Below are 25,686 nucleotides of genomic sequence, written 5' to 3'. Positions count from 1 at the left end.
AACCCCTTTTATATGTTTTGCTACTGCTGTTCTCTCCGTGATGGAAGGGGGTGGAGAGAGCCTTCAGATAAGAAGCCTCCAAGCTCTATAATTTCTGGACTAATTTCTGGTCTTGAAGCTTACTGACTCCTGCAAAAGTAGCGAGGGGTGAAGCTTGGGTGTATGTATCCATCAAACACCCCTCCTGCTGATTGTCCCTTCCCTATCTGGCAAATGCAAATTTGGGGAATCATGTGTTTGCTGCATCATTTGTAGTTCAAATCTGCAGCAGCTGCAAAATACGGTAATTGCAATGGTCAGGGTAAGGCAAGCCTAGGGTGAGCTAATTCCTGAGGGTAGGCACTCCGTAGAAGGCTAACAAATGGATGGGAATATGACTGGAGACTGCAGAGGTGAGGGTCCAGGCACCTCGTGAATGGGAGACACTGCATAGCTATTCATGCTATCCTTGCAGCAAGGAGGGCTACATTTTAGAAGGGATTTGAGATTTTCAGAAATTCAAACATTCTCAGGATGCACGGTAAAAGCATTTCATGCCTGTGCAGATGCCTCTAACACACCTTCAAAATTATTTGTGGGCCTAATACTGTGGTTAAATGGGCCTGTTCTTGAAACCAGCCCCGCTGCCTTTAGCGAAACTCCTGACCTGCACTTTTGTTTATATGAAAGAAGACCTCCTTTTGCTTTTCCTGAACGTGATTTTTATTAGGCTGAAGAGGCTTCTCTTAAAGATGCCTAAAAATGCAGTATTTGAAAATGGACAATAGTCTACTTTTTTTCACAAGTCACAAAAATACTGGAATGTTAGATCCCGGTCAACAGAGTGTTTACCATCTATTAGGTGGGAGCAATGAGCTGTCTGAATGCCACACAGACTTGGCAAAAAAAATTGTGAATGTTGTGTCCACACAAAGATTAAACTTAAAAGTGGTTCGCTCAGTTTATTTTTTACAGGTTCTTTTATCTGTCTTGCATCAGGACTTCTTAGCAGCTTCCTTTTCTCTCCACAAACTAGGAAAAGGAATGGTGTTAGGTAGGTGGTGGCTGTAGGTACTGCAGTTGCAACTGAGGCCAAGAGCATCCCTTGGATTCAGCCCAGGCAGGTTGTTGGTTGAACGGTAGCACTAAGAAGGACACTGCAAGCAGTGCAATGAATGCAGGGAGCCCTAGAAGAACCAGATTCCAAAGGATGTGCAGTAACAGGCAGCTGGATGAGACAAGAAACCTGTGTGGAGAGAGGACATTGTGCTGTTCTTATGCCTGTGGGATAATTTCATACCACCAACTTCAACAAACCCGTTCCAAGTTAACAAGTTTTGGAGGGGGTGGTGATAAGAAGACAAAAGCAAAGAGGAGAAACAGCCATTGGGGAGAGTTGGGAAAGTTGATGGAAGCAGTTGTGGTTTTCAGATAAGGCAGCAGAATCTCCAAAGAACAGCAAGGTGTAGCAGGGTGTGCAACATTGAACCACCCTGCCACTTTATATTGTAGACTGCACCTATTTTCCTGTGGCTACCTGGGAACAGGGTAGTAAAAAGTGTGAAACACTAATACTGCCAGGAATATAAGAACAATTATGTGCAGCTTTCTCTCTACGAGAGACCATGCAGTGTTTATGTGAGGGCCACTGGAAGGTGTTCCCCACCTGGACATGTCTTGTATTACCATCACTGGTGGGGGGGACAAAGACTCCAGAACAAGTTGTGAGGATCCACCCACTATGACCTCACCCTTGCTTGGACCATGCATAACAGGAGCAAAAGGGGAGGAACTCCCCCTGCCAAGGGAAGTTGTGGAGACCAAGCAGCAAACTTCAGCACTGGACAGGAGGTGTCAAGTACTGCAGCCCATGTTGGTATAGTTGTATAGTCAGGAAGTAGGTAGTGCATTTCATTTCTCCATGTCTTTTTAGAGACAAGTTCAAAAAGCTATGTCACTTAGTGACAGAATTTTGGCAGGCCATTGGACAACTACCACTGAGCCCCTAAATCAGAGATTTCCAAACTCTGTGTCGCGACACATTTAGTGTGTCGGCTGCAATGTGCAGGTGTGTTGCGTGAACACTCCCCACACTCCTCCAGGGCTGGAAAGGGGTTAGTTTAACTTCTGGTTTGCTACTAAAACTGAATGACTGTGTTGCGAAATGATGCATGACTTTAAAAGTGTGTCACCAACAAGTTTGGAAAGCTCTGCCCTAAGCTGCTGGGGAAGTCTGCCAGTATCAAAAGCATCCCTGGAGGAAGTTTGCTACCCCAGAGTGGCTAAGTCACAGTGTTTGATGGAGCTGGTGTTGAGCAGTTAGTCTATGGCTTGGAGACCACAGGTCTCAACACCATCTGCCACTCCAGAGCATTCCCCCAAAGAGCCCACAGGCATGAGGCTCTAGTACTTCATTCCTAAAGACTGGGGTGGCAGAAGTCAATAAGACAGCCATCTTCTGGACAAACAAGGCATAAACAGTGCCTGCCCAGTAGAAGTTTACTCCCACCAGAGGAACACTTTCTAAATACCGTATTTTTTGCTCTTTAAGACTCATTTTTTCCCTCCTAAAAAGTAAGGGAAAATGTGTGTGCGTCTTATGGAACGAATGCAGGCAGGCTGCGCAGCTATCGCCGAAGCCAGAACAGCAAGAAGGATCGCTGCTTTCACTGCACAGCGATCCCTCTTGCTGTTCTGGCTTCTGAGATTCAGAATATTTTTTTTCTTGTTTTCCTCCTCCAAAAACTAGGTGTGCCTTGTGGTCTGATGCGTCTTATAGAGCGAAAAATACGGTGATTTGATTTTCTGAATCAAAGGCTAGAAGGGAAGCAAAAAGGAGTGGCCAAGATGTGCTTGGGAACGGAGTAGAATAAATGCATACTAAGAAGAATGGGAAAACTTAATGAAAGTTAGAGCAGAAAAATACCCCAAATGACTTGGATGGATTCAGACTCTGGTTTATAAATTTGTTAAATAAACAAATTAGAATACAGGCTTTTTTCCTTACTCTATGTGCAATGAGGAATCCCAAAGTGACACTACTGCAGCGCTCAACAGAGAAATGAGCAGGAATCTGGGTGTGCATAGAGCTGGAGTGCACATTAACCTATCTAGCTTTAGATGTTACCCAAGTGGGACTGTGCAGATTTAGAGTGCATACTGGGACTGTCCAGAGAACATGAAGAAGGATGAATGGGCTAGCTGCACATTTTGTGTCCCTTAATTTCTATACCAACAGGCAACTACAGTATAGTTTGCCTTGAAGCGATACTAACTGCCTGGGAACCCTTAGTCCTAAATTCAAATATGTGGGGCTAAGCATGGTTACTCAGTAGCGGAGGAAAGGTACCCTACTTGGGTCTGAAAGTGATCCCCTTTAGTATTCACAACACCCACAGTGTATGGGGTCACAATACACTGACAGTGTCTTCTGCAGCTGAATTCTAGCTCTGCGTCGATCTAGACAGCAGCTGTAAGAAATCTGCTAAAGGTGTGATATATATATATATATGGACATGGAAAGGAAGGGAATCTATTCCAAGGTAAAATTCTCTATAAGGCCACATAACCCGATATGGCAGGAAAGTTTTTCCACAGCATAAATCTTACAAAGGAGTTCCAACAGTGAGGCACAAATCACATTCTTGTCAAAACTGTCTGTGACAACTACAGTAGTTCCTGACCTTTGAAGCAGGATTTCAAACAAGTTTTCATCTGACTTCTCCCTAACAGTTGGGATTAGCTCGCCACACACTGGGACTAAGGCTTGTTCCTGAGAGGCTGTTGTAGAATCTCTGAAGAGCCAAGCACATTAAAACACCTCATATGTCAAAATACTTCATTTGGAACATTTGTTTCCTGTCATTTGTTGCACCACAGAAGCATATGCATAAGTTTAAAAATTCATCTCATCCTGAACATGGTGCTTTAATTTGATTTCACCACTATGCATCTGGTATTAACAGCAACTGTACACTGGAGAGGATTACAGTCAGGGATTTGGGCAGCAAGGCATATTCTTTCTATTTTTCCTTACAATTAGGGCTAATCCAGGAACAGGCTTGTGCCTATATCCCAGCTTCAGACAGTCCTTGAAACAGTGCAAGAAACCAACTGTTCCTGGAGCATATGCTATATAAGTCATTTTCAGTTTCATATTACTTTCTAGACTGACCTATTTGAAATTGATTCTTTAAACCTTCTGTGTGGGAGATTATGCTCGTGTTTTGCTGATTAGAAACATGATTACAAAGTGTAGTATGATACCGTGCCCTCCTAAAAACAAGCTGCTTGTTGCTCATCCATTGTACTTAAAGTAGACCACCTCATCTTGCCTTATGGTAGGGGCCAACATGCACACTTACGATTCTGCTGAGCTGAGCAGTGTGGTTTCTGGAAAGGTAGAATACACAGCCTTGGGGAAAACAAAATTGATTGGTGTGATGAAGATGTTTTTTTAATGCAAATTAAACAAATTATGTCTACATACTAGCCTCCTTCTTATTTCTCTCCTGTCTGAGAGTCTGTTACTTTGCAGTGTGTTTGATACACCAAATGACTCCTCATGAAATTTGAAAGTTTTAATTCTTCACAATGCTTTTAAGAAATATGTTCCACAAAGCAATTCAAAAAGGAACAAACTCCTGCCAGAACAGCAGGTACAAATGCTATACCTAGACTATGTGCAACCTTCCCCCCCCCCCGCCAACAATTTTACACAGCCTTGAACGTGCTTTTCACAGTATGCAAAGTCATCATGCAATTGCAACCCATCAAATGCTCTGTAGCTAACTATGTAGCTGAAATCAAACTCTTTGAGAATGTTAACGAACTTTCATAAGGAAAGTTGTCGTGGAAAAGAAAGGCTTCTTTAGCAAACATATCACCTGAAGTGCATTTCCTATGCTTATCCCTAAAGCAGACTTCTTATAAAATGTTGTAAGTAATTTGCAGTTGTAAGTAACATTCCAGTTATATCCAGGATCACTTCCAGTATCTTACAATTTCTTGCTCTTTATCTTTCAGTAGTGGTGGGGAGCCTGTGGCCCTGTAGTTGTTGGTGGACTTCAGCTCCCATAATCTCTTACTGGCTAGGGCTAATGGGAGTTTGGGGTCCAGCAACTCTAGAGGACCACGAGTTCCCCACTCCTGCCCTGCAGCTTCTTCCTTGGTTCTTTCATCCTGCTTCCCCCTTTGGCCCTCCAGATGTTTTGGGACTACAACTCCCATGATCCCTAGCTAATAGAACCAGTGGTCAGGGGTGATGGGAATTGTAGTCCTAAAACATCTGGAGGGCCGAGTTTGCCTATGCCTGTACTACAGCTTAGTCCCCAAACCCAAATGGTGGGTGCAATCTCTTCCCATTGCCACTTTTAAGAGAGATTTATTTTGAATCCTTTGGCCATCTTATGCCTGTTTCAGAACTAATATTTTTCTAGGACTGTTGTACTTCCTGTTTCAGGGGAGGTCAATAACCCCCATGAGGACCAGAAGAGGAATGACTGCTGGCAGGAGTGCAGAGAAAAAATGCCATGATGCACCTGCAGAAGCAAATCAAACGCCTTCATCTACCTCAGCAGCAGTAAAATACGTCTCTCTCTTCTCTACAACCACAGCTGGTGCTGTAACTCTCCAACAGTTTGACTTTACCCCCGAAGGCACACTCTTCCATTGTCTCCCGAGACAGACAGATGCCAGCAATAAGGGGGAACCTCTCTGTATGCGTATAGAAAAATAACATTTCTAATGGAAAGTACTGAACACTTTTCACTGGCATGTTAGCATTCCACGCACAGGTGTTTTTAAAAAAAATATACAATTCCTCCTCCACACATCACACACACCTGCTGCCTAAAGCAGGACAGTCTAGAGCAAGTATTATTATTTATTATTGACTTATTTAAGGTATAAACTGGCCATTTTTTCCTTTTTAAGGAGTCGCCTTCACCGCAGAAAAATGATGAAGATAAGTTGGCATCACCAAGAATGTACACCAATGCTTTTCAAAGGTTCCACAAAAATATGGGAGAAAGGAGTGACTGCTTCTGCCTAGTTGTTGTTGGCATCCATCTGTCTCGAGAGACAATGGAGTGTGCCTTCAGGGGTGAAGTCAAGCCACTGCATTAGCAGCAACAAAGTGACCTCCCTGGGGCACAAGCCTGGGCTGTGTATAGAGGCCCTGGGCTACTCAAACAAGAAGACCCTCCTCTCAGCCTCGTTGATGTAGTCCAAAGGAAAGCAGCACGATACGTTTGGCACCAGCTTGACTGCAGGAGTTGCCAGAAGGAGGCATACAAAGTGCTGTCCAACCATCTTTGTAACTAAAAGGTTGGTAATCCACAAGGCAGTGTAGCTGACACCTATCTCTTTCACTGAAGGAGTATGGTTTCTTGGCATACATGTACTTTCAGCTGCCTCATTCCAAGGACGGAACAACCCAATGATGGAGGCTGTTCCCACAAAATGAAGGGAAAATAGAAGGGTATCTAGTTCCATCAACTATAAACAGAGGAAGGAAAGAGTGATGAGTCTTCATACTGATGTGAATCTTTGGCCTTCTTCAGCATCATTCAGAAAAGGAAAATCTGCTTCTGGGGGTTTTTTTTAACTAAAATCCAGTACAATCAAACAAATGTTGAGATGATGGAGTCAGGTGGTGGCTGTTACGGTAAGCAAGCCCCATTTGCAGTAAATAACCCAACATGGCAAGTAATTGTGATTTTTGTATAAAAGGCACTAGACTCAGATAAAGGTTTTTCTTCTTCTTTGTTTGATCCTTTTCTCATCTAATAGAAAAGCAATTACCTTTCAACAAGGTACAAGCTCCCGTATTTGCACTTGGGTAGATGGAAAAACAACTCTTTGGCCTAGGAAAGGGTAATTTGCAAATACAATGTGGTAGAGACACATTATCTCATTGTAAAGAAGGAATTTTTCATTAGTCTAAATAGAATGAAGAGAGGCTGTCCACTCTTTCTTTTTGTTCATCCTAGCTTTAGGACCATTAGTTATATGCCTTAGAACACCAGACATCAATGGAGTTCAAACTGGAAAACAAAACTATATGATTGGACTCTTCACTGATGATTTACCGTAATGATTATGACTCCTGACCCGCTGAACATGGGAGCAGCAAGACTTCAAGAGCTTAACAACTTCACAATACTATCAGGCCTGCGGGTTAACTTCTCAAAATCTGAAGCTTTATGCTTCAATGTACCACCCAGCATCCAAAATTCATCCACAGAACTCACAGGCATTAGACTGTCACACAAAGCTAATATAGTTAGGAATAAGTATAAGAAATCTTAACAGACTCTATTCACAAAACTATCCCCCTGTATGGTGGACAATTCTTTAAACTTCGGGGGGGGGGGAATTGGTATTTTTCTATGTTAGGGGAAGAGGGGAACTTTGGAAGGAACTTAGAAGGGCATGTTTTAAAGGTCTAACAGCCATGCTTTACCTTGCTGCATATTTTGTGCTTTTAAATCTCTGCTGGGGTTATCTCACCAGAGTACTTGCCCCAAACCTGGATGTTGGCATCCAGGGACTTCTCCTCTTCTATACCAATTTTTTTTCCTTGCCACCAACAAGTTTATCTGAGCTTTGATCTCCCTGCTGGGATGCTGATGATAGGCTGGGTAAATAAAGTATGTTATGTGCTTCATTATTATTTGTGATAAGATGGGTGACACAATTGATTCTAACTATTAACTGAAAGGGGAAACCCCAGCAATACTGGATTCCTGCTTTATGCCACTGATCTGTATATTTTTTTAAAGCCTGCTTCCAACTGTGTGTAGCTGGACAGAGATTAGAATATTGGTGCCCTCCCATTCCAGACCTCCTTTATCTCTGATCACGTTCAAAATGATTTCTTTAGCTGAAAGATGTGAAAATTTTACCAAGATGTCTCTCAGTCCGTTGTTGTTGGACTGCAAACTAGCACCAGAGTGATAAGCATTGTCAGTGTCAGTAATGGCAGGCAGGCATTATTTGATTAATCAATATAAAATGAAGGATTTAGTATCAAACATTTCTGAGTCTCTTCCAAGCCTCTTATTTTAACATTTAAATGGTGCAAAGCATTGTCTGACATTTACAAAGCTGGATGTCTTTAGCTCAGTCAGATAGCTTTTAAATTCTTTTATAATGCTTAATTCCCATTTTAGTTGTTTCATTTGCTATTGCAGCAACATCCAAGATTGTGATTCTGTCTAATCCAATGAAGTTTCTATAGGTTTTAAGGCCGATTTCCACTCTTCCTGCAGATCATTTTTTAAATCTTGCTTCAGTTTGTCAAGTTGAGAAGTTAGCTCTAACAGCATAAAACTTGCCATTGCCTTGTCCTTTTTTGACAGTTTAGCTGTCTTGGTACCATCATAGGCTTTTCCTCTTCTCCTGAAAGCGCCACAACCAGGATCAGATTTTTCCATTAAATGTAAGATCGGATATATTTTTGCCTTTAAATTCTTTCCTTTTGCTACATCTCCCTTATCGGCATTCACAGTATCATTGATTTTTTAGTTTAAACAGGAATTAAAGCCTGATTTATGGCAACAATGGTCAGAGATAAAGACTTATGCAACCAATTTTGATTGGTGACATCCAGTGCTATTTTTCTAGGGGGAAAAGGTGCCAGAACCCACCATGAATGCCTCTTTTGTTCTCTTATAATGGCATTGGCATCCGCCTGAGAGGTACCGGAACAGAGTTCCAGCAAGTTCCAGCTGAACTTCCAGACTTTGGTGATAAGAAATGTGACTGAAAATGCACTGCAAAGTGCATAACACTTGCTTCACACAATGTTGTCTAATCCCCCTGCAAACTAATTCAGGGAGGCATATGGTTTTCAGGATTTTTGTCAGAATCCTGAAAACTGTTCCTTGAAAATCTACCTTTATTGAGATTCCGAACTGCAGCCTCAAGGAAGCTCAGAAAATGCTGTGTGTGGTCATTTACATGTTAAGTAAGCATTTCCAGACATCTTCTGATGTTAGTGTCTACCTCAAGAAAGGGGGGGTGGTGAAACTATCTCACTAATGCAAACTATCATAACCTCCAGAACTGTATTATTCAAAATAGTACCTGCTTTCTTAGATACTGAGCAGCTAATGTCTTTTTGTTAGTATTCATACTAAACTTCCCTACTGCTAATCATGTCCCTGTTAGCTCCACTGGTGCCCGTTTTGTAATTGAACACAGACTGTGTAGCCTGTGCACCCCACAGGAAAGCTAATGGGCTTTTCATTTTTCTTGTGCCAATGCCGGAGTCCCGCTTTCCTTTGAAAATGAGGCTGATGGGCCATATCTCTCTCCAAACTTTCAGCGTTGGCTTTGCTTCTATGACTTGCCATGGCACACACACCCATTTAAACTGTCAGCATCTGGCTCATATATGACTATGGAGGTAGGAGAAAAGGCTCCTCTTCACTACAACATGACAAACAACATCTTCCCTTCAATCAACTGGATAGCAAATGCTCTTTAAATAGGAGGATGAGATTAAGACAGTGTGCTTGCCTTGTGCAGCTTGCCGTCTTCCAGCTCCTACATCTAACATGGCTTTCTTTGCCCCCACATTCATGTCCACTAGTATATGCCCAAGTTAACAGGGGTCTTTTTCAAGATGCAAGGACAGGGCACGCTTTATCAACACCCACCCATACAGTCCTCAGTTCCTCCCCTCCAATTGCCAACAAAATGCTACTGCAGCTTGCATAATAAAGAAACAGCTTGATTTCACAAAACCCCTTTAACAAACAGGGCAAGCGAGAGCACAACTGACTCCACCCCAAAGGCATTAGCCACAATGTCCAATTCATAAGATTTCTGGTCATGCACTTTTCTTAAACTGAGCAGGGGACTTGTTCATATTTTCAGCACCATAACTCTACACCTACACAAATTCCTACATGTTTACAGCAACAAAAAGGCAACAAGTCCCTTCCACACTTTGATGTGACAGAAAATGCATGTCTACCAGCTGGAAGCCACAGTATTCTTGGTGCTTTTGCTTATGTTGCATTCCAATTTGTAGACAGAGAGAAACAGAACAGTGGGAGGCTGCTGAGATAATGAGTCACACCGCACATTGGGTCCTTAGTATTAAAGTATATCTTGGCAGGCCTCAAAACTAGAGTTCAGAGAAAGGCTACCAAGGTAATGAAAGATAAGACTATGGATCATGCTCTGTTTTCTAGAAAAATAAATATATACAGCACCTGGCCCAACAACACAAAATTTGAGCTAGCTCCAGATATCAGTAGGTAAAAAGTTATTTTGAGAAAATTAGAGGTGTGTGCTATGGGATGGGGTGGTCAGATCAGTCTTTGAAAAGACTTTCCATTTTTGAAACAGGGGTCAAAGCTTAAAGTGCTGCTTGGTGTGAAGTCAATCTAGTTTGACTATTACTAACAGCATACTGGTAACTTTAATTCAGCAGACATGTTCTCTGTAATAAAAGGAAGAAAACTTTGTCGTTATTTTTCTTACCACTTGTGAATTCCACACTTACCCTTTCTGCCAAAGATCCAATGTCACCTGAAGCCAGTGGATCTGTCACCAAAGATGTCAACATCCCACACAAAGGACTAGGCAAATCAGCCTCCTCGCCAAACTGCTGCTGAAGACAGCAAGGGACTATCATCATTTTATAGTCCAATAAATCTTAAGTCTTTCTTCAACATACACTTCTGTGACACAGGTACTGCTTTTCGCCAATACACAAAAGTGTAATATCTTGTTACTGGCAAAATGTTATTTTTCTCCCATTTAGCACAACAACAGCTACTACGAGTGTTGTAATTGTGTGAGTATCACAGGCGGTACTGGATAGTGCCTGCAACATCACTAGTGCTGAGCAACAATTCCCTTCAAACTAGATAAATGTGTAACCCTGTACAGCAAGCATCTACCCAAGACTCTGGGTTTGTCCGAGTTAAGTCTTGAGATCCTTTCCATTTATGGTGAGAGCAATGGTAAGACATTCCAAGAAGCAATACTCATTTGTGGAGTCTTACTCTCTGTGATTCTTCAATTTCCATCCAGAGTGGCTGTGCAGGGACCTGTGAGCAGGTCTTCACATTTTCTAGGAAATCTCCTGGCAGCCTGCATCAAAAAGAATGTTAACAGTTCATTGTGTCAAACAGAACTGCAAACAATTAAAATGGGAGTTTACATGAACCTCCTTGGCCACATAACTGAGGATCAACAACTTACCTTGTAATTAACAAAGCAAAATTAACAATAAACATTAACATAAAAATAACAACATAAAAATTAACAACGCTATTAGTACTCTTCTACACTAGAATTTCCTCTGGAATTTTCATGCTTTGCTCACTTACAATTTATGGGTCATCTGCATGATGTTATCAAATCATTGTCCTCCTGGGTTCTCCCAATGGTGATTCTGTCTTTTGCTCAGACTATACTATCACAATCTCCACAGGGGTAGATCACCTTAGTACTATTCTTCTGTATTTTTCAAAAGCTGTACAGTGATATGCCAAGTGGGTGTACCTATCATCATGTATCTATTCTTTCACACACCTTCACTATTACCCTTTCCGGTCAGTGCTACTTTAATAGCATGCATATTTTTAATTACTCTTTTAATTCACACTAAAACACCTTTTCAACTATAGTTTAAAAAATATTATTAAAATATTTCTCCAGGACTGCTTGGTGTGTTTTAGTACAATTATTTTTAATGAATCTATAAAAACACATGCAGCCTTTCTGGTTGGAATCATTTCTTAATCGGTTAATTTGTGCCAAAACAGTTTTTTAGCTTAGCCTTCCTTTTTTTTTTTTTTAAAAAAAAAGGTTATTATAATCCCACAATAGCACTGAAATAAAAACAAAACAAAACACTTTTTCCATTTACTATTGCAGCAGGAGATATGAAGTTTTATCAGTCAGTTATGAAAGATGGTAAGCTTGGATGCAACCCAATTTGTTTTTAAAAGATTTTCTGTTTGTATCTGTCAAAGACTGTTTAGGTCTGGATAACATTAGGATAGCGAGGTAGATTAGATCACCTTAATATATATTTTTCCAGCTCTGATTTTAAAAATCAAAATGACTCCTTTAGTAGAAGTGCAAACCTCTGTCTCAATAAAGTGCAAAGCAAAATTATCCATGTTCGTAACACACCCAGACCTGACCTCAGTGTCTCCCTAGCAAGTCAGAACAAATTATTTTAGATTCTTAGTGCTAGTCACAAAGAACTGGGTCACAGAACATGATGTGCGTGCGTAAGAGAGAGAGATGGACAGGTCTCGGAGAGGACAAAACTAATTTCTCTTGAGACAGCAAATTAAGCTGCATCTGTTCCATTTCTTGAGCACTCCCAAGGTACAACTACCTGGGGCCAAAGAAATCATTCCCTAAACATTCCAGCTCCCTGCTCAGCTGCTTTGTGGACTTGTTAAGTCTTTAAACAAAAAAAGAAGAACAAGAACAGAATGAGAGCAATAAGGATGATATGAACAACCTCATTTAGTCTTGGACAGATCATGCAACTATGAACTGTCCCCTCTGAGGAAAAAGCTGTCTGCTTTCACTGTCTGAATATCTGCCTCCAGGGGGCACTCAATTTTAACAGCTTTACCAGAGCTTAATATTACACTACTGAAAAAGTATTGAAAAATTACTATTAATAATATAAATAACAATTTTATTTATGCATTTAGTTAAAGTTTGTATCCTGAACCATCACTAAACCTCAGGGTAAAGTAACACAATTTAAAACTAGCACTTCCAAATACAAGGGAATTAAACAATACATGATAAAACCCCATACGCTTCAGAAGCTTAATTTTATGCAATTAAAATTAAATGAAAAGGTCTTGTTAACAATCCTCAAAAACATAATAGCTTACTTAGTGGTATATTCTTAGAATATGATTCATACAGAATTCAAGCTAATCATAAACAGTGAGAATTTTGACAATTGCCAGTTAAAAGAATGAAATAATTAAATCATTTTGAAATTGCTTTGGGGATTTTTTTTTATTTTATTTTTTTTGGAAAATTCAAAAGCATTTCACTGTCCCGAAAGGATAATTCTTAGTTTAACACAATAATGATTTTACAGGCAACTGTAACAAAAATCATAGAGCTTTCCCTGGCTAGACACCACACCTTCCTTTATACGAGATACATCTGGGCTTGCTGTATCCTAACCACTCCCCAAAACACCTAGCTTATTCTGGCAACACTTACACATATTGGTCCTGATAGGATTGGGACAGGTGTTCTTGAAGTCTGCTAACCTCCAGTTTCAGTTCCTAATGGAGATCACAAAGAGAACCTGATGCATAAGTATGGTAGCTACTATACTAGCACAAAGTAAAGTGGGGAAGTCTGTATGGGTCTACCTTGCAAGGTCTTGTGTACAATTCTATAAACTTTTCAGTGTTTCTTTTTTTAAATGTTTATTGAATTTTCAGTTTAACATTTCAAAATAAACAATTTACATAATACCATTTAATCAGTGGCTTCCCTCCTTCCCCTTCCATGGTTCATTTTGTTTGCCTATTATACCTGCATATTTTACTATAACCATTTTAGTCAGTTCTCCAATCGTACAATACTCGAATATTAGTTAACCTGTTGAATTTATCTTAATGCTGCCAGCGTTTTCAGCTGTGTGCAATTATTTTCCATATACTCAACAAAAGGTTTCCACTCCTCTTCTTGCTCTCTTCTTCTATATGTTAGACCTGCTAGTTCCACAAATTCTATCATCTTAAATTGCCAGTCTTCCTTACAAGGGACCGCCCTCACTTTCCATTTTTGGGCTAATAAAACACGAGCTGCTGTTGCAGCATACATAATTTTTTCTGACACCTGGGAACTTCTGCTTGAACTATTCCTAACAAGAATGCCTTTGATCTTTTTGGGAAAGTTGTTTTAAACATTTTTTTCATCTCATTGTAAATCATTTCCCAATACTCTTTAACCTTTTTACATGCCCTCCACACATGAAAAAAAGGTTCCCTCCATTTCTTTACATTTCCAGCACAAATCTGATTCTACTTTATACATCTTAGCCAACCTACTCAGAGTTAGATACCATCTATGGATCATTTTCATGTGATTCTCTTTCAATGTGCAGTAAATTTCAAATCATATCTTTTTTCCATTCTTTGAGGCAGCTTAAATTATTAATGATCAGGATCGTTTGGAATAATTTTAGGAAGTACAGTGGTACCTTGGTTCCTGAACGGCTTAGTTGCTGAATAAATCGCAAACCCAGAAGTGTTCCAGTTTGTGAATGTTTTTCGGAAGCCAACAGGGCTTCTGCTTGAGTGCAGGAAGCTCTTGCAGCCATTGGAAGCTGCGCCTTGGTTTTCAAATGGATTCAGGAGTCTGTTTGACAGATTAAGTTTGAGAACCAAGGTACCACTGTATATTAATTTTGATGGCTGAAATTTAACCTAGTAGGGAAAGCGTCATCCTTTACCATATTGCCAACTCTTTTTAAATCTCTTTCCACAGTTTAATATAATTATCTTTAAATAAGTTGAGATTTCTCACAGTCAGCCAAATCCTCAAATTTCTCGACTGCTTATCCATGTTTTTGACTAACATCTTGGTCTTTTCTGTGTCTATTTTAAAACCCGCCACTTCTCCAAAACATTTAATTTGCTCTAATGCCTTGGGAACATTTATGTTATGTTGTTTCAATGTTAACTCCACATCATGTGAAACTTTTCAGTTTCATTTGTTTAAATATCAAAGAGTTATGTTAGCAGTTTTTGCACTGTATGCATACTGCTCCCCATCCAGTAGTCTATGTGTCCCTTTTCCTAGGGTAGCCTCTGCTATCTGTCATAGACCGAAGATGAGCCTTTGGGATCTACAACTGTGAACCTGTTATTCATCATTTCCCATTCCTTATCATTATTACCAATTCTGACTTGGTTTTTCTGTTGTCATAGAATTTGATGGGGGATACTTCTGGTTAATACACAACTAACTAACTCCAAATACAGCTGCCAGTCTGCTGATGGGGCATCTGGATGAGAACATGTGATACCACTGTTGTAATATCTGCACTAGCTGTCCATCTACTGTCAAGCTGCGATAAAGATCCTCATATTGTCTTATGAAGCCCTGGACAACTTAGGTCCAGAGTACCTTGGGGACCACCTGAACCTTTATATCCCAGCTTGGTGACAGAGATGATCTTCAGGAGCATTGTTGGAACATTGTTGGTTGTTTCCCAAGTTGGTGAGGATCATTTGACAACAAGAAACCCAAGACTTTAGTGTCATCAGCCCAGTATCGTGTACTCTGACAACAGAGATTTAGCAGGTGCCTTCTATTTCAACTTTTAAGCTCCTGCTGAAAACTCTTCTAGTCCATCAGGCTTATGCAGGCAATTAAGAAGGCATGTTTCCATAGTAGTTGACTATTTTCTGATCTTAACGTTTTTACATGTTTTTTATTGTATGGTTTTACATTTTTTTAAAAATAAATAGCAGTATATAAATATTTTTATAAATAAATAATTGTTCACCCTAGACTGTAAAAAATATATATCACTCTAGATTCCTCCTAGTCCCAGATTACCTGTACTACCATTCTGTATTCATCCAAGGTGACTGTTAGTTCTTCAGCGTGTTTTGTTTTCTGTAAACACAAAACATAATCAAACATAATAAAAACCAAACAAACAAGAAAGTAACTCAACCTCATCTCAAAGCAAACCATAATCTTACAGAAGCTCTGTCACCAAACTAATTTTTCAAAATATGGATGGTTTCTTTTCAGAACCAAGTTATGTCTAGCGATGAGGTTGCAGTGACACCTAGTGATCCCTGAATACAGAGACAAGCCAAAGCTGTAAAAAACGTTAGAGGAAGGGTGCATATAATACTTCAAAGATTATCAAGTCATACAAATAGGACCATAATGTTTAATCAATTATAACTTTAGAGTGAAACTGGACTAATGGTAGCAAATAAGGTGAAATATCTAGGGGTTAATTTAACAACTAAGAATGTGAATCTATTTAAAGACAATTATGAGAAATGCTGGACAGAAATTAAGAAAGATTTGGAAATATGGTCAAATTTGAGACTTTCCTTGTTGGGCCGAATTGCTGTTATTAAGATGAATGTTTTGCCAAGAATGCTGTTTTTGTTTCAAACATTGCAGATTGTGGACAGAATGGACTGTTTCAAGAAGTGGCAGAAAGATATATCGAAATTTGTCTGGCAGGGCAAAAAGCCCAGAATAAAATTTAAAATATTAACTGATGCAAAAGAAAGAGGGGGGTTTGCCCTGCCGGACTTAAAGCTTTACTATGAAGCAGCAGCTTTTTGCTGGCTGAAAGACTGGCTACTTCTTGAGAACACAGACATTTTGGATTTAGAAGGGTTCAATAATAGATTTGGTTGGCATGCATATATATGGTATGACAAGGTAAAAATTCATAAAAGCTTCAAAAACCATATTGTAAGGAAAGCATTATATAATGTTTGGAGTCGGTATAAAGACTTATTGGAAAACAAAACTCCTAGGTGGCTGTCACCAATGGAGGCTAAGGAAGTTAAAAAACTTAATATGGATTCTAAATGGCCAAAATATTGGGAAATTGTAGAACAAGAAGGTGGAAATGTGAAATTACAGAGTTATGAGAAATTGAAGTTTAAAGTAAGAGATTGGCTACATTATTATCAGATAAATGAAGTTTTTAAACAGGACAGGAAAATCGGCTTCCAGGTGGAGAAGTCAAAATTAGAAACAGAATTGTTAGAACCCAATACGAAGAATCTGACTAGAATGTACAACTTGCTGCTGAAATGGAATACACAGGATGAAATGGTTAAATCAGCTATGATTAAATGGGCACAGGACATTGGTCATGACATTATGTTTGCTGACTGGGAACAGTTATGGACCACCGGCATAAAATTTACGGCATGTAATGCCTTAAGAGAGAACATTATGAAAATGGTTTATAGGTGGTACATGACCCCAGTCAAGCTTGCAAAAATCTACCACTTGCCCAATAATAAATGTTGGAAATGCAAGGAAACTGAAGGTACTTTCTACCACCTTTGGTGGACGTGCCCAAGGATTAAGGCCTTCTGGGAAATGATATATAATGAAATTAAGAAGGTGCTTAAGTGTACCTTTCATAAAAAACCAGAGGCTTTTCTCCTGGGCATGGTAGGCCAATTGGTGTCAAAGAAAGATAGGATGTTTTTTATGTATGCTACAACAGCAGCAAGAGTTCTACTAGCAAAGTATTGGAAGACACAAGAACTACCCACACTGGAAGAGTGGCAGACGAAGGTGATCGACTACATGGGATTAGCAGAGATGACGAGCAGAATCCGTGACCAAGGGAAAGAGACGGCGGAAGAAGATTGGAAGAAATTTAAACTTTATCTTAAAAATACTAGCAAAATTATTGAGTGTTAAAATGTCATGGGTAAAGCATAACAGATTTGCAGCGATAAATGATTGGATAAGAGTTAAAGATAGGAATTAATAATAATTTGGACCAGGGGTTGCTGGAAAAAAAGTTTAAAATAGAGATGCAGAAAAGGGGGGCATGGGGAAGTCGCTGAAATTGGGTATATGAAAAAAATCTACGAAACTTTACATGTTTATATGTGTGTTTGTTTGTGTTTGTCTTTTGTATTGTCTTATATTATATGTGGAAAAACCAATAAAATTTTTATTAAAAAAAATATATATAACTTTAAAACTATTGTTTTTACCCATGTGGAACTATAATCAATCAAATAAAAGTTGTGTAACTAATCACAATTAATCAACTAAGATTTGTTTAATTAGGTGGCAATATAACGTACAAACTAGCAACTTATCATGATGTCATGTACTCATTCAGATAGCTTCTTTCCCAACGGAAATACAGGGGAATTGTCCTCATGACACAGGTGGGTGCTGCAAATGACTCCCTGTTCATACCACTGGAAACTACCACTCAGTCCATGGACTCACCAATGTACAAAATTGTTCAATGGGTAACCTGTAATTAAACCCAGTGTGTTCACAGGGTAGCAAGAACTCTTTTCTTCCATGCAAAGAGGTGTGCAACTTGAAAATTAACCACATTACGAACAATATGTGGTGCTACTATCACCCACAGTGTCACTGAACCCAGGAAAAGAGATACTCCCAGACGCTCACCTCCATCATAGCACTTTAATTTCAGACTTCCAATTTGTCATTTTTCCTATGTATACCTCACCTCATTTAGGGCAGCATCTTTGCAGGAGATAAGGTTTTCATATTCAGAGATCTGGGACTGCAAGAAGAAAGCAGAATACAAATAGCTGCCCTCAAGTTATAGTCACAAATCCATACTACAAAAACAGCAGTCATCTGACAAACTAGTTGAACATGGATATTTTTAAGTACCTTCATTTTAGCCTTCTTTGTAAACAGGTCTTTGATTTTACACTTTGAGCTTTCTTTCTCCAGAAGCAGTTTCTTGTTCTAGAAGACAAATGCAACAGACTTTTAAAATTACTATCTCCCATGTGCTGCATCAGTTTGTTATTACACAGCTTCTGGGTTGTTTTTTTTTAGATTAATAAGGAAGACATCCATTCTGAAAGGATATCATGGTGTGTGCATATGTGTGATGATATCCTGGAGGAGGACATGTTGTTTCTTGTATGGAATTTCATTACACATGCAGTGATTTGTATGTAATGGATGCTTATTCTCCATTGTGCAGTTGACAGCTGAGATTTCACCTCTACTGTAATGCCACAAGTGCAAACAGCAGTAACCTGCACTGAACCACATGCCTCATTTTCTTACATTTGTGTTATCCTACAGCTGACATGGCTGGTTTTACTTTTTTAAAGTCCCCATCGCCCCTGCTCACCATCTCCTGCACTTTATCCAATTGAACAGAAAGGAACTGCTGCTCTTTTACCTAAAGTTTGGAAGGGAACGTTACAGTTTGATTAGCCTGTATGAGGATCCAGAATTCCAATATAACATTTTTCAGCAGAAGAATAACCTGGTTTGTGAAAGCTTCTTGTGCAGATATATTATCCAAACAGGAATAAACAGTAGTTCTAAAAAGCCAGCTGTCACAAGTTCATCAAACATGCTTTACAGAATTATCCACATGCACAACACATTTGCATGTGTATTCAACTACATGAACTCCTTTCTTCTCTGTTTCAGAAGAACTGGCTGAGATAAAAACTCTCCAAGCCAAAATCCAAAATGTCATTTGAATAACTCAAACAAATTGAGACAACGGTGTGTAAGCTTTACAAAACAGGAATGTTTACCAGAAACTAAACTGAAGCACCTACCAGCTGTCGGGCTTGTGTGTGCAGTTTACTATTTTCTTCTTCCAGACTTTTTGAGAAAACCTTCAGATCCTCTAATTCATTTGCCATGACCCTAGCTTGTTCCAAGGCTGGCTGGGTGCTGTAATAAAGAATGGTGGTTGTTTAGTTATAATGATCTGAATTCTACCTCTAAACTTCACTATCATCAAGCTATGTGAGAAAGACCCAAAAACTGGAGACGAAACAGGGGGTTGAAAGGTAAAAGTGTTATGTACTGCGTTGAATAGGATCCAAACTGCAGCAGTCTGATTGGTCCTAGAACAATAGGATCCAAAAGGCAGCAGTCTGATTGGTCCTAGAACAATAGGATTCAGAATGCAGCAGTCTGATTGGTCCTAGAACAATGCAGCAGTATGATTGGTTGGCAGGATCCACCTAATCATGCTCCAGATAGAAGTGAATCCACAACTTGCTCTTGCCCCACTTCCTACAGCCCTGTCTTCATTACTGACTAAATCTTCTACTATTTGCCTTCTTGTATTAGTCATAATTAATGATACCAAGTCAAGCACTTCCAACATTTACCCTCTCAGCTTCCCCTTCAGGTCACATATCTCCTCAGAGAGTCTTGAGTTGAGCTCTTCTGCAGCCTCAATAGTCTTTTGCAGCTTGATGTTCTGCACTGCTAGCTGCTTGTTGCCATGTTGCAGATCTTGGATGCTGTTTGTTAGGTCTACAGCATCTTCCCTTTTGTTAGAAAAAAAGCAGGTGGGAAAATAAGCCAGAATTATATTTTCCCTTTGTTTACATCATGAATAAATTTACATCAAATCCTGTTTTTCCTTCCTCTGCAGGTGATCAGAGGAAGTTAGATAGCCTTCACCAAGACTGTTCTTTAAAGAGGAAGAGAGAAAATAATCCGAAGTAAGAAACGTTTTGCATATCTATTTATATTAGGCCTCACAGAACTCCCAAGGCAGGAAGGACAAAATTATTATATTAGTGAAGCTGGAGATTAATTTCAAAAGCACAACATGTACAGCAACATTCCCTAAACCTGTGTCCCCAAAAAATACAACTCCAATCAGCCTCAACCAGCATTGCTAGCGGTCAGGGATGATGGGAATTGTAGACAAGGCTGATGCAGAGTTGCAATTTTTTTAATGTTACTATTATGCTTTCTTAAAAGTTGAGAAAGTCACAGATTCATGTATCTTCTCCACCCTTCATCCATGCATGCAAGCAAGCAGCATTAGAATTCAAGCACAAATTCCGGCCAGGCAAAAATACATTGGGCAGGAGAGGAGCATGGCTCCAGAAGGTGTATGACCTGGGGAGAGTTCTGAGGGACAGATAAGGAGGCCTGCATTTGGCACCCAGGCCTGAGGTTTACCATCCCTACTCTAACTACTCATCATCTTAAAAGAAAATTCACCATGCCTCAGGTTCCCTTAGAATACTAACAATACAGACATCTCTCAGGGAATTTAATATTGAAACCAAGGCCATGTGTAAGGCAATATCTGACTACTACAATTACTAACCCCTCTTGTCGACAGTCTGCGATCCAATCTTTCATAACTGCACAGAAGGTAGAAAAATCAACAGCAATCCCTCTCTCTTGAGGGTCCAACCTCTTATATAGAGACCGAAACCTCCAGTCTTCACAGTTCTGCCCTGTCATCTCCTGCAAGTATTCAATGATTCGGAAGACAGACACCTCTCCTATAACCAGAATTCAGGTAGACAGAATTACACAGGTAGGTAAAAAACTCAAATATAAAAACTGCATAGAACAATAAATCTGAATTTAGATGTCTCTGCTATCTACCAATGCAAGCTATTATGATACGTTTTATACGTCTTTGTTTCTCCAGTTTAGAAGAAATGAGGCATTTGTAACTGATAAAACCGTCAGTCATAAATATATGAACTGTATATATAAACTAGTCTACATATCTGTATTGTTTTAAAATACCCCATAGCAGTAGCTCACAAAGCAATTTTGCTTGGTCTGAAAAGTAATGTGAATTTATATTTAATTTTTAATCCATTAGCTTCTAGTCTCCATGATTAAAGAAAATGAGTAACTTATCAGGAACCAACTTTCAAGAAAAATAGGATTTTTAAAGGAATAGTAGCTTTGTACCACTGGTTCCCTTTCCCACCCACTTCCTTCTTATTATCACTTATTTTCTTGTCTTTTCTTCTCTTTCTATTATACCTTAAGTAAAATAATTTTATGTAACTTTGAAGTACTGGGAGGAGTCCTGGATAATGTCTATCAATGAATGATTTGTATTTATTTTTTTGCACATCCTAGTCAATAAAAATTTGTCTAAGAAGAAGAAAGTATTCCATCTTTCTGCTAGGACTTATTGTCATTAAAGTTGACCTGGAATTGTGTGTTTCTTCAATACAGTGATGTTAGGTTCACTGACAAAATGACATATAGCCAAGAGTCTATAATATATAACCTGATGCTAAACTATTCTGAAAGGTGTTTGCACATCTTAACAAAAAACTGATCTCCCAGCAGTTTTGAAGACTGATAGTTCAAAACTTTCTACCTGTTTGTTCTGGATCACAGGCCTTGAATGTGCATTTCAGAACATGTTCTTCGGAGCACTGGCCTGCATTCAGGGTGATATTCTTGCCGCTGACGCCAATGCTGTCCTGTGGCATTGCTAAGGAACATGAGGAAGTAATATTTATATAAATGATTTTTTTTCCTAAGCCTAGATTATCTGCAGACCAAGTCATCCTTCTGGGGCTGTTATGAAATGTATTTACAATCCCATTACTGAGGTGAGGGCATCTCAATCTGCTTGATAAAACCTTGGTAAATCAGCTGGGGGGGAAAACTATGGTGGAAATCATATGAACTGGGGCGCTTCCAGATGACCTTTTTACTGAGCATGCATCTTGATTTGTTTGCAGGGAGATTTATTATGTTACCTCAAAGCAAGTGTTAATTCAAACTTTCCAGTGCATTTCCCCATCACTTTCCTTTTCATTAAAAGTCTGATCTTTTGGGGAAGCAGATTTGTTCCTCCTTATTAATTATAATTGTGTGACCTGAATAATAATAATAATTTATTATTTATACCCCGCCCATCTGGCTGGGCTTCCCCAGCCACTCTGGGCGGCTTCCAAAAAAATATTAAAATACTGTAATACATCAAACATCGAATTTGCTGATATGTGACTGAATCCCAACCAAAAATGGCAACAGTCCGGAAGTGCCCTGAGGAAGGGGAAATGGTTCTAGGAGCAGATGTTTCTGACGCAGTTACAATACTGTTAAATGACTGGCAGCTTAGAATGACCAATGCCTACTTTCTCTCGACAAGAATGCAGTTAACTGTCCAACTGCTTCATTTTCAAGTGACTTGTAATAAATATCCTCCATCATCACACACAGGTAAGTTCTTTGACAATCAGAACTTGGTTCCACAGGTGTGTTCTTATCCAGGAAAAATAGATTATAAGGTCACTTCTGTGTGTACCTGCAACAAGCAAAACAAGAACATAATTCCAGTATCTGTGAAGCAAAAAAGCTACTTGGGTAATTAATTTGCCAGGCTTTGTAAAAGTAGCAAAATGCCTAGGTGAATTACCTCAAATTAAACTCATCTGGACTGCACCAAATGCACAACTTCATCTGTTCGAAGGCTCATAAGACTTTAAGGCTACGTAACACTATACCCACTTATCTGGGAGTAAACTTCATCAAACTCAGTGGTACTTACTTGAGTAGACATATATAGGACTGCCATGTGAAAGTTAAACCTGGCTTAAACATTTCACTAAGAAATAGAATGATAAAAAAGGGAGTTACTTTCATATCTCTTTGTGTGGCAGTAGCGTGGATGTAATGTAGTTGACTAATTTGGAAGGTTTTATTTGCTAACATCAGAATTATATTAGAAAACAGTATTTTCTCTCCTACAGGGCACTCTGTGCTGTGTGAGAACAACAGGCACAGGTTTTCAGCTGTATCATGGTGTCGTGGACCTTGGATTGACTATATGAATTGCCATTTCACATATGTGGAGTGACCCCCAAATTTAGGTTTATTTAAATCAAAATAATGTATAATTAGGTTGAGATCCCTCCTATGATGGTGTGGTTTTAGTTCGAACAAATTAATTGGGGAGTCCAACCTACTGTGAATGGCATATTCTATGGAGGTGAAGCATGGGGTTGGCACATCTATCTTTCTTTTTCTCAATTCAGAAAGCTGTTTTTTGGGGTGAAGGGATGCATGATTGCATGAGAAACAAGACAGGATTGATATGGATTGCGTATTCACTGCTTCACAAACCAGCGGTGGGAGGGCATTGGATGCAGAATTATCAACTGTACGCAGCCACAGTACAGTGGTACCTCAGGTTAAGTACTTAATTCGTTCCAGAGGTCCGTTCTTAAGCTGAAACTGTTCTTAACCTGAAGCACCACTTTAGCTAGTGGGGCATCCTGCTGCCGCCACAGCCCAATTTCTGTTCTTATCCTGAAGCAAAGTTCTTAACCTGAAGCACTATTTCTGTGTTAGTGGAGTGTGTAACCTGAAGCGTATGTAACCCAAGGTACCACTGTATTTAATCCAAAGTAACAGTTTATTTGGTAAAAGAGTATGTATTAATAGCTATGGAAGGCCAGGTTGCATTTGAAAGGGGAGTAATTTGGGGTTTTTATTGATTTATTGTGGATGGCGGTAGGGGTCTGAGGCAGGTGAGGAGGAAAGCTGTTTCCTGATCCAAAAGTTTGGCTTTGGCTGTTCCGCCTATGAAGGCAGCTCAGTTAACAAGATATAGGGATACAGGACTGGTAGCCATAGTCGGTACAAACCCCAAGGTCGTTGGACGGAAGAATCTTTTTAACCGTGGCTGCTTTTTTGAAGACATTTTCAATGGCAATGGATTTCGGGATATTTTATGTGGCTTTAAGCTTTGTTTTCGAACTTGTGCCTGCCGCAACTGGTCTCCTCAAGGAGGAAAATAAATTCAATCAATAATTAAAATTTCAATAAATAAATAGCTCGAGCATGCTTTGTAGCTTGCAGCGTAGCAGCTTAGCCATTATGGGCCGCCAACAGACGGCTTAAGCGAGGCCGGGTTGCTTTTGCTTCTCGAGCTGGCAGCAACGTTAGGAATTGGGAGGCTATAAATCCACGGGAGGGAGATTTTTGGAGACCCTCGGCCACGACACGGGTTAGGTCTAAATGTTCACCTGCGAAGAGAGAGAGGGGCGTTATCGTGCCCTTTTATCAACTGAAACGGGGCAGATTTGTACAGAAAGGAATCTACCGTCAGGGGGAGGGGGGCGTGCAGGAAGGCCGTTTAGCGGGGACTCTTTGTTTTCGCACCGCGCAGCTCTCTCAAGCAGCCTTTATTCGCGAGGCTGAGGAAGAGCAGCCCCTCACACGAGGGAGAGAAGCCAACCGAGAAGCCGAGGTCGAAGCGTCCGAGCGAGGGAAAGAGACGCGGACGCAGAAACCTTGTCTCAGCGAGAACCGAAGCACAGACGGAGATATTCCTCCGCCGCGGCCTCCAGACAGCGGGAGACGCGGAAAGCCGGACTCGCGCGCCGAGGCGTTGCTATGGGAGACGCAGGGGAAAAGGCGGGAAAACGCGGAAGCGGCGACGCTTACGCCTGTTCCTTAGGCCCGTCGGTGTTTCCTTAGGAAGGTGGAGAGGCAGGAAGTTCCTCTGTCAAACCTTTCTCCACCATGGAAAGATGTGCTCGCCTGCTGGCTAGCTCACTCTCCACCAAACATTTCTAGCCAGCCATGGGCGTAGCCAAGGTGGGGGGGGACAGCTGCCTCTCTTTAATCAATACTGTACAAATCTAAGGTTCTGCCCCCACCCCTAACAAAAATTTCTGGCTACGCCCATGTAGCTAGCTAGCCCTCTTGTTTTCTGCACCCTCCTCATTGGTTTAATTATTAATTTCTATACCATCCTTCGTCTGAAGAGAACAGAACAATTTACTGTAAAATAAAAAGCACACCTTTGTTGGCATCACCTTGCCAACAAAGGTCCGTATAGTTAAAGCCAGTAGTGATGTATGGAAGTGAGAGCTGGACCATAAAGAAGGCTGATCGCCGAAGAATTGATGCTTTTGAATTATGGTGCTGGAGGAGACTCCTGAGAGTCCCATGGACTGCAAGAAGATCAAACCTATCCATTCTGAAGGAAATCAGCCCTGAGTGCTCACTGGAAGGACAGATCCTGAAGCTGAGGCTCCAATACTTTGGCCACCTCATGAGAAGGGAAGACTCCCTGGAAAAGACCCTGATGCTGGGAAAGATGGAGGGCACAAGGAGAAGGGGACGACAGAGGACAAGATGGTTGGACAGTGTTCTTGAAGCTACAAACATGAGTCTGACCAAACT

The 25,686-nt window shown here is 40.2% G+C and overlaps 1 protein-coding gene across 5 annotated transcripts; it reads right to left on the bottom strand.

Moving 5' to 3' along the window:
* Positions 1–926: 926 nt before the first annotated feature.
* Positions 927–24,847, bottom strand: KASH5 (KASH domain containing 5). 5 transcript variants are annotated; one of them, XM_053360739.1, is made up of 16 exons: positions 24,141–24,846; positions 22,629–22,798; positions 21,860–21,976; positions 20,834–21,014; positions 19,875–20,036; positions 19,311–19,428; positions 18,869–18,919; positions 18,394–18,471; positions 18,224–18,280; positions 15,568–15,627; positions 13,213–13,277; positions 11,004–11,091; positions 10,499–10,606; positions 4,344–4,393; positions 3,663–3,773; positions 927–1,225 (listed from the first exon to the last, which is right to left on the bottom strand). In XM_053360739.1, the coding sequence occupies exons 2-16, from the start codon at positions 22,702–22,704 to the stop codon at positions 1,030–1,032; spliced, it is 1,518 nt and encodes a 505-aa protein (XP_053216714.1). In that variant the 5' UTR covers positions 22,705–22,798; positions 24,141–24,846; the 3' UTR covers positions 927–1,029. The 5 variants fall into 5 exon arrangements, with proteins under 5 accessions (XP_053216714.1, XP_053216718.1, XP_053216717.1 ...); XM_053360743.1 differs by having other exon boundaries at positions 10,499–10,603; XM_053360742.1 differs by having other exon boundaries at positions 24,599–24,846.
* Between the last annotated feature and the right edge of the window lie 839 nt (positions 24,848–25,686).

The sequence above is a fragment of the Podarcis raffonei genome, chromosome 13, assembly GCF_027172205.1.
Source record: "Podarcis raffonei isolate rPodRaf1 chromosome 13, rPodRaf1.pri, whole genome shotgun sequence".
Taxonomy (NCBI): Eukaryota; Metazoa; Chordata; class Lepidosauria; order Squamata; family Lacertidae; genus Podarcis; species Podarcis raffonei.
The sequence above is the reverse complement of the archived record's forward strand: the minus strand, read 5'-3'. Positions and strand labels throughout refer to the sequence as shown.

Coding starts and splice junctions, on each gene's coding strand:
- KASH5 (XM_053360739.1), bottom strand. CDS start 22,704: ATGATGGAGGATATTTATTACAAGTCACTTGAAAATGAAGCAGTTGGA. Junction 18,920..19,310: donor ACACACAAGCCCGACAGCTG/GTAGGTGCTTCA, acceptor TCCAAACTTTAG/GTAAAAGAGCAGCAGTTCCT. Junction 18,281..18,393: donor CAAAGAAGGCTAAAATGAAG/GTACTTAAAAAT, acceptor TTCTTCTTGCAG/TCCCAGATCTCTGAATATGA.